This window comes from Styela clava, chromosome 9, assembly GCF_964204865.1.
Source record: "Styela clava chromosome 9, kaStyClav1.hap1.2, whole genome shotgun sequence".
Taxonomy (NCBI): Eukaryota; Metazoa; Chordata; class Ascidiacea; order Stolidobranchia; family Styelidae; genus Styela; species Styela clava.
The window spans coordinates 9,306,860-9,315,964 of NC_135258.1; the positions used below are offsets into that span (position 1 = coordinate 9,306,860).

The following is a 9,105-nucleotide window of genomic DNA, read 5'->3' on the forward strand; positions in this document are numbered from 1 at the left end:
GAAACATTCATGCGGTACTTGAAACTTTTTCTTCAAGTTTTGAGTTTATCAGAAAATTTTTATTATTGGAATAATTATTTTTCTGGACATCTGATTATTACTTTTTGTAAGTTAGGCGGCAATTTGATGGTAATCAGGTAATCGAGTACCGTAATGTTGGCCCTCAAACTGTCTATTCCATTTTGGCCCAGTCCATCATATACCCTCCCCCCCCCCCAAAAAAAATAAAAATAAAAGATTCAAATTGGGATTGGGTTACCAATAATTAGGGTCTAGTGAAGTAAACTGCTTGAATAACGCCTCACAAAAAGGTGATGTGGATTGAACTCCATAACTCCCAAATAACGCCAAACAAAAATATGTTGTGAAATTTTAAGGTATTATTTAAAAATGTCTGTATGACACAGAAAGAAATTCATTAAAATCTGTTAAGTTCAAATCCAACCCACTCAGTTTTAAACTAAGCAGGGATATTCCGTGCCAAATAAGGTATTTTGTTCGCGCAAGACGGACTTTTGTTTAAAAAAAATTTAGGTTTTTGTCTGGCGTTATTTAAGCAGTTGCGGCGTTTACTTCGCCAGACCAATGATTTAATAGTATACTTATAGTTAGTAAACTTGTATTTCTTTGTTTATTATATTCTTTACAGCACAATATATTCAGTTTATTGTACTACTAGATAATTTAGCAAATTTTAAACAATTAGATAAAATGAGTGAAGGTGATAAATTAAATGTTGATAAAATTATCGCTGGACTGCTCGAAGTCAGGGGATCTCGTCCAGGAAAAAATGTGCAGCTAACGGAAAATGAAATCAGGGGTCTTTGTCTCAAGTCAAGAGAAATTTTTTTGAGTCAACCGATTCTTTTGGAGCTTGAAGCACCTTTGAAAATTTGTGGAGATGTTCATGGTCAATATTATGATCTACTTCGTTTATTCGAATACGGAGGTTTTCCACCTGAATCTAACTACCTGTTTCTCGGAGATTACGTCGACAGAGGAAAGCAGTCATTGGAAACGATATGTCTTCTTTTAGCCTACAAGATTAAGTATCCTGAGAATTTTTTCCTGCTCCGTGGTAACCATGAATGTGCTAGTATCAATCGCATTTATGGTTTTTATGATGAATGTAAACGAAGGTACAACATAAAGCTTTGGAAAACGTTCACGGATTGTTTTAACTGCTTACCACTTGCTGCCATCATAGATGAAAAAATATTTTGCTGTCACGGTGGTCTCTCACCCGATTTGCAATCGATGGAACAAATTCGTCGCATTATGAGACCGACAGACGTGCCAGATCAAGGTTTACTCTGTGATCTGCTATGGTCCGACCCTGACAAAGAAGTTGCTGGATGGGGGGAAAATGACAGGGGTGTTTCATTCACTTTTGGTGCGGAGGTTGTCGCGAAGTTTCTTCACAAACAGGATCTTGATTTGATTTGTCGAGCTCATCAAGTTGTGGAAGATGGTTACGAGTTCTTTGCAAAAAGGCAACTTGTCACATTATTCAGTGCTCCCAACTACTGTGGAGAATTTGATAATGCAGGTGCAATGATGAGTGTCGACGAAACTTTGATGTGTTCGTTCCAAATCCTCAAACCAGCTGATAAGAAAAAGTTCCCTTATGGAGGCATCAATTCAGGACGACCTGTAACACCACCGAGAGCTTCAGCAGGAAAAGGAAAAGGAGGAAAAGCAGGAAAATAATGTGCTACCTAAACCAAATTTTTTTTTTGTATAATATTATCGATTTCTCCGTTTTTAGTAATGCACAGACTATGTTACCATCATCGAGCTGATTTGGACTTCTGTTACCACTGTCGGCCACAAATGATCAACGGGACTCAATTGGATATAAGACAGTGACTCGTTGGTCAAATAAACTGACAGCTCTGTCTTTGTGTTAACTGTTCATCAAGCAGATACACAAAGTTCACTTCTAAAGCTATTCGAATTGGCACACTCATCTGTACAGAATTGCTGTTCAAGGTGTCAATAATGAGTGGTTTACTTTGTTTCATTTTTTGTACTAGTTTGTTTCAGATCACTTTTTTGTTCCCTTCTTCCTAGCAGCTTAGTCTTTGCACTGTCTGGCATTGAGTTAATTGATAAGTCCAAATTACAATCTTCCATACATTTGGTAGCAATTGTACACGTTTGTAAAATGGAATGCCAATACTATTCAAAAACAGAACTTGTAGACCAATTATGCATATGCTCGTGAGACCTAACCATTCGGCAAATTTTACGAATAAAAAGGTTTCAAACTATATCAAGATGAAAATATCTTCATGATTCTGACGTAGATCTCAGAAATGATTTTTTAACTCGATTTCATCATAATGTATTCAACGTCAGTTACTAAAATATTTATAGGAATATATTAAAATCTGTATCCATTTTCCTTTTGATCCTCTTTGCCCTTTTTAAGCAAATGCAGCCATTATGGTTTTATTTTATGTTCATATCCCTGGCATCTAATTTTTAGGCAGTTCAGTTGAATTCTATTTGAATTTTCAAGTATCGTAATTACATAATTATCTTTCGAAATTGAATATCCATCAATATTACTTACTAAAAAGTGGTAAATTTATCTGTTGATCAATTTTCACTTATTTCAGCATCTACAAACTATAGTTGTCATCATTTCTGTTATTTGTTGACTCGTTTTTGAAATATTGTCGAAATGTACAGCCCTTTAGTCTAGTAAAAAAATGGTATTTCATGACACATTGACTCAATATTGTCATTACTGTTTCCACCTTTCATAACATGGCAAATTTTTTAAATCAAAGTTGATTTTCCCTCTTAATTGGCGTGTTTTGATCTTTCTGGTAGACCCGAAGACTTTATACATAATTCATGGAACCTACAGCAGACATGATCGTATTTTATGCAATTTGTTTCTGGGATTGTATCAAAATTAACGATTCCGAGAATTGTAAAATTGAATGTTCAAACAGATTATCAAGTTAACATGTTTTTATCAAGTTGTTGGAGTTAATCTATTGAATGAATTATTCTATATTGATGCATGGAAAGAGGTAACGAGATAGGATGTGTATTATATGTGATATATTTTATAGCACATTTCTTTATGTGACATGTGTTTAATTGACTGTTAATTGCTCCTATCATCGCTTCATCATCATTCATATACTGTCTTTTATGGGGATCTAGTTATGTGCTGTTGATCCATGCCGCTGGCCAGAAATTGACTACAGTTTGGCATATGTAATTATACTAACACATAAATTATCTATCAAAGTTTTTCAGTGATTTGATTAGTGATGTTCCAAAAAGTTTTTATTTGAATGATTTGGCGCTGAAATTAATATACTATTCATTACAGTAAAAAATGATTATTTATCGATGAATTAAAGTCATTAGTGGTTATTTTCTGGCTGGTGCACACTTGATTCAACTGCGTCATCGTACGTAGTTTATAGCGAGCTTGGTTTGATCTTCTTACGCATTGTTAAAGTGCTTTTATTTAATTTGGCCAGTCATTGTTGTTGCATTTTAATTTCTCTCACAAGTTAAAAGATTCAAAACTTTACATATCCCGTTGGGAAATCAGGTATCAAATCATATCCATTAAAGCATGAAAATTTTTGGATAATAATATGAAAAAAAATGAAATTAAAACTTTTGAAAAATAAAATATTTTTGGGGCGCTCCCAGTGAAATTTTATATTTAAAATGATATATCTAAAATTAAAATGAATTTTTGCACATCAACATCCTTTTAATACAATACTCATTCTGTAATTGATATTGTAATCTAGTAAATGATACATGCTTTGTTGAATATGATTTGATATCTAATTTCTTTATAGGATAGCAGTACCCATGATTTGTCTTGTTCATTAAACTTCATTGTATTTGTGTATTATTTAGATTTTATCTATGTTAATAAGGTCGTAATAGCAGCAATAATGGAGTAATGATGGATTAGTTGGAAAAAGGAAAAATACTTACGAACAATGGAGATTTAATGAATCTCAATCTGCGGAAATATAAAAGTAGCGAGTCTGATTGCAAAAACGAATATTGAGGAATACGAAGCTAAGATGGCTGGTGGGGGAGACTTATCAAGATTTGAGAAGGTGACGAGAAAATTTGAGTACCTTGATCACACTGCAGATGTACAAATTCACTCATGGGGAGAGGATTTGTCAGAGGCTTTTGAACAAGCTGCGATGGGAATGTTCAACTACATGACGGACATCGATGGTGTTTGTCCAGAATCACACAGAGAAATAGAAGTCGAAGGAGAGGATTTAGAATCACTTTTGTACAAGTTTTTAGACGAATTCTTATTTATGATGTCTTGTGTACCGTATTATATTCCCAGGGAAGTAAAAATAACGGAGTTTGACGAGAAAGAATTTAAAATAAAAGCTGTCGGATATGGAGAGGAATTCGACGAAAAAAGACATGGCGGACAAGGTACTGAAATCAAAGCAATTACATACAGTGCAATGGAGATCTTAACAACACCCGGCTCTGCTCAAACCTTTGTTATTGTTGATATATAGTTTTTTGAAAGAAGAATTGTTTAGCTGTTATACTTGATTTATGAGATATATTAGCAATTCTCAACCTTTTTTTAGAACTGCGGAACCCCTTTTATAACTTTTGAAACCATACTGGGGATTGGAATATCATTACTCTTCCTTTACTTTTATGTGAATCACTCTTCAAAATTAGTTAAATTTGTCCGTTTTCAAAACATAAAATAATTCTATACAAATGTTTGTTTGGTCAGTCTACCTCATTCACAATTTTTTTTCGTTTGTTAAAAAATTGAAAATCACAAAAAATTATGATTTTAATAATACACAATTTGATACATAATTTTGTGCATGCGTGATCATTCGCTTTCTCCTTTCTTACTATTGAGCTGACTAGGTGGTGGCAATACCTACAAAAAATCAATGAAAAATTGGGTACCACTGTATTTAACTATCCTTCTCCCATGTATTACTTTAATTGTTTGGATCAATACATTCAAGGTTGAGCGCTCAATTACCATATGCCCTTTCATTCCCCGGAGATACCAATCAGACAATCTTGACTAAATAGGTTCTAATGAGTAGTGTATCAGTTCAATATCTTTGGCCTATAATACTTTTTCCTCGTGCAAAAGTTACAAGGAAAAATAGAATCCCATAATTGGTTATGGATTCTTCTTGTTAAAAAAAACAAATTCTATACTATGCAAATTAGTGATCAATACGAACATGATTTGAAACTGTAACCTTCAGCTAAATTCCAAAATTAGAATTGTACTTGAATATCTGCCAGCTATGACGTCCATGGTCATATCAAGTTGCATCAATAGTACGTGTGTCTATTATAAACACAAGAACTGACATAACTCTCTTGTGTAAGTTCATGGTACCTGGCAATAGCATGGAAATATTTTTAGTACTGTTGACGTCAAGCTCTTGAATGTAATTATCAACATACATTGTGTCATAGCCTGGAATATAATTTATTAGTTCATTTTTATTTATGAATAAATTTTTTATGACATGACTATGTGGTATAAGATTTGGGTAAATTTGTACATATTTCCAACTTTAATTGTATTGCAATAGTGTCAACAATGGTCCAAGAAGATCTACGTTTATTGTGTTGAAGCGTCTGCCCCGAACCTTGATGTACTTTTAAAACTATTGTCTGTTATTTTGACCCTTTTTAAAATTACTTCTATCAAGTTTTAAGATATTGATGAAGTTTTTTTTTATACGACTTAGTGCACATCTTTATTCATGCCTTTTATTCTCTCATTGTATTTGATGTTCATAGATTGTATGAAATGTGAACTAATTTTTTGTGATTTTTATTTCAATGGCGACAGGCGAAGGAAGCAGTTGTTAGATAAGTTGATTATTTTGAAAAATGAGCATGGAAGTTGACCAACATGACATGAGCGAGGTTTTCCCGGTTGCGGTTCAAGGTGTGCTCTCCGAGATAACAACAATGTATCAGCCCTACGTTGGAAAAATATTTGATACTGATGAGAGTATAGTATTTGAAGGCATAAAAGAAATCAAAAACTTAGTTATTGGAAACAAAAAGCAAAAAACGAATTTTATTGTACTAGGAGTCGTTCCCAGATTGGTCTTCTTAATTGAGGACAGTAACACTTCGATGGAATTGAAAATACAATCTGCAATTGTACTTGGCAGTCTTGCAAAAGGAGTTGATGCAAATTTAAAGCATTTATTAGATCACCGTGTTTTGGAAACTCTATGTAGCCATCTTACTACAAACGATTTGCAATTGTACGAAGCCACTGTTAGATGTTTACGGACTATCATAACTTCTACTGAAAGAACTACTGAATTGTTATACATCAACCCTTCTGAAATAATTCCAAAATTGTTAGAAAATATCAATCGTTCCAGTTGTACACAAGAATGTACATGCGAGATTATTGCTCATTCTTGTATTGCACAAAACCATAAAGATCTTTTGATCAAACTTGATATTATAAATTTACTTGGTGATTTATTGGTTTCACCCATTCGAAGGGTTAAGGTGAAGGCCTTGGATACGCTAGCTGCTCTATGTTACAAAAACAAAGAAGCCTGTAAGCAATGTGCCATGTCAAAAATAAAGGACAAACCTCTTATGGAAATTGTGATAAGACTACTTAATGAAAGTCAACCTGCGGATATTCAAATGCGTGCTGCAAAATGTCTGACTTTCATGTTTCGAATGCGGGTTTTAACTGCAGATTCATGGGATCATGTTATTGTCAGAAAAGTGCTGACACGTTTGGTTAGAATGTGTGATATGGAATCGGACCCTGATCAGCGCATTTGCAGTGCCGAAACTCTTGCGTATTTGATCGAAGTTGATCCACCTTTGCAAAGACTTGCTTATATCTGTGAACAGTTTCCTCACAAATTAGAAGCTTATTTTAAATATCCTTCAGTAAGCTTAACAAAGAACGAACACAATATAAAATTCTTCAAGCACGCTTTAAAACATGGAAAACAGTTACACAGAGCAGGATTTTTAGCGTACGCCTCACTTCTTTCAAATGACGAAGATATCCGAAAACAAGTTGCCACAGAGCTGCTGGTAAAACACATTTCAGAATCTCTAATCGATCCTTGTGCATTAGTTCGCTCGGCTGCATTAAAATGCCTTTTAAGTTTATCTCGCTCCGTACATCTACTTCGTACAACTTTTCAGGACGTAGGTATTTGGAAATCATTATTAAAATTGATGCAGGACTTTGCACAAGATATTAATGAAACAAAGATCATCAGCAGTGTATTGTGCAACCTAATGCTTGACATTTCACCCTGCAAAATGGACTTGAAAGCAGCTGGATTGATAAAAACCATAACTGAATGGTTAAATGTGGAGGATTTAAGACTGAACGCTATTTGGATCTTTATGAATATGTCGTTCCATGCTGAATTAGCATTAAAATTAGAGATACTTGAAGCGATCAGCTTTGAACAGATATTGCAATTGTTACAAGACAGTGATCGTGATGTTATTATACGTACTTTGGGACTCCTGCGTAACATACTCAGCTCGGATCAAGATAAAATAATGCCATTATATGGCGTAAATATCATACAAGCTTGTAAACACGTTTTAACTGCATTCTCTGATGCTGGAACTGGCCATCCTGGCTTACATTCAGAGTACGAGTGCATACGTGCCCATATAGTGTGCATACTCGCAGGTGTGGCGGGTGGGGATGGAGGGTCAACAGTAAAGACCTTTCTCGAGAATGAAACGGAACTTTTGCAGCAAGTTGTTAGCTATTTGATGCATTTTGACCTTAATCTGCAAATGGCTTCAGTATCATTTATATACAATTTTGTTAGAATGAATACAGGCTGTGTGGAACGTCAGGCCGTAATGATAGAGTTGGGAGCAGTGAACAGCTTACAACATCTACAAACCACTAACGATACTGTTCTTTATGATAAAGTGGATAAAGTACTTCAGCAGTTTCAGAATACAAAATAATTTTTGGTAACAAATGTACTGTTTCTTTTATTATAAATCAACTGATTGACCAGAGTCTTGACAATCAGCTATTGATATATAGAAGGCTTATAAGTTTTTGAAGTACCGGTAACTTAACTGCAATCTTTTTGAAAACAGCCTATGACATGGTTTGAGTTCAACAGACTAGTCCCTTGACGGCTGGTCATTGACGTTTGAACAAAAAATTTTTATGCACGAATGAAAGTTTCAAACCTTTTTGATATATTTTTTCTTACTTTGGAATTGTTGTTCTTTCATTATAACAAAATAGAAATGGCACACAAGTTTCTGGTATTCAAGTTCATGACAGTACAGTTTGTTACTTAGTACACAAAACTAGTTCTTGACAAGGCAAATAGCTTCGATAAAATGAAGTATACCATTATTTATATATACCAAATTATCGATATCTATTTCCCTATAATCATACCTAGATGGAAAATTTAAGTATATTTATCTTTTATTATAATATTAAATCTCTAAAAGTACTAAAGCAGTGGTGTCGCTTATGTCATTCCATTGACTAGGTATAAGGTTTATTCAATGGAAGAAGTTTTTCATTGATAATCATCCTTGCTTCGGTTATTTATTATCTGGTGGTAAACTCAGCACATACATGGTAAGTCCTTGTGGTATTCACAGAGTGAGTTTTATTTCTAGAATGCGTAATACTTTTCGCTTGGTAATTCCCTCCAATTATAATGTGCTGTATTCACAGGGCTGATGCAATCATCTGTTATTAAGGTGAACTAACAAAGGATATACTCTAATACCAGGAAGTTTAGTCAAATAAGATTGCAAGAATGATTATTGATTTGCGGTGAGACAGGTTCATACAGATTCCAATAACATGTCTAAGTAGATTTGTGTGACATTATTGATTTTTTGTGGTTTGCTTTCCCAGATTAAACTGTGAGCAAGGCAAGAAAATTTTTTTGTGTAGGTTGTGTGCATTCTATATTTTCAACTCTGCATGTAAAGCAAGGAGATTATGACTGTATTAGAGTGATGATACGCTCAATATAACCCTAAAATACATTTCCTTTGTCTGAAATATCCGAATTTGGCATA

The 9,105-nt window shown here is 34.1% G+C and overlaps 3 protein-coding genes across 3 annotated transcripts; all 3 read left to right on the forward strand.

Annotated features, from left to right (window-relative positions):
* The first annotated feature begins 648 nt into the window (after positions 1 to 648).
* On the forward strand, positions 649 to 3,904 carry LOC144427248 (serine/threonine-protein phosphatase PP1-gamma catalytic subunit B). Its single transcript, XM_078116129.1, has one exon. It carries the CDS (start codon positions 712 to 714, stop codon positions 1,708 to 1,710), a length of 999 nt encoding a protein of 332 aa, XP_077972255.1. The 5' UTR covers positions 649 to 711; the 3' UTR covers positions 1,711 to 3,904.
* A 7-nt stretch (positions 3,905 to 3,911) lies between these two features.
* On the forward strand, positions 3,912 to 5,872 carry LOC144427249 (protein archease-like). The gene has a single exon (XM_078116130.1). It carries the CDS (start codon positions 4,077 to 4,079, stop codon positions 4,542 to 4,544), a length of 468 nt encoding a protein of 155 aa, XP_077972256.1. The 5' UTR covers positions 3,912 to 4,076; the 3' UTR covers positions 4,545 to 5,872.
* Positions 5,873 to 5,913: 41 nt separating this feature from the next.
* Positions 5,914 to 8,485, forward strand: LOC144427247 (armadillo repeat-containing protein 8-like). The gene has a single exon (XM_078116128.1). The coding sequence runs from the start codon at positions 5,914 to 5,916 to the stop codon at positions 8,011 to 8,013; it is 2,100 nt and encodes a 699-aa protein (XP_077972254.1). The 3' UTR covers positions 8,014 to 8,485.
* The last annotated feature ends 620 nt before the right edge of the window (positions 8,486 to 9,105 follow it).

Coding starts and splice junctions, on each gene's coding strand:
- LOC144427248 (XM_078116129.1), top strand. CDS start 712: ATGAGTGAAGGTGATAAATTAAATGTTGATAAAATTATCGCTGGACTG.
- LOC144427247 (XM_078116128.1), top strand. CDS start 5,914: ATGAGCATGGAAGTTGACCAACATGACATGAGCGAGGTTTTCCCGGTT.
- LOC144427249 (XM_078116130.1), top strand. CDS start 4,077: ATGGCTGGTGGGGGAGACTTATCAAGATTTGAGAAGGTGACGAGAAAA.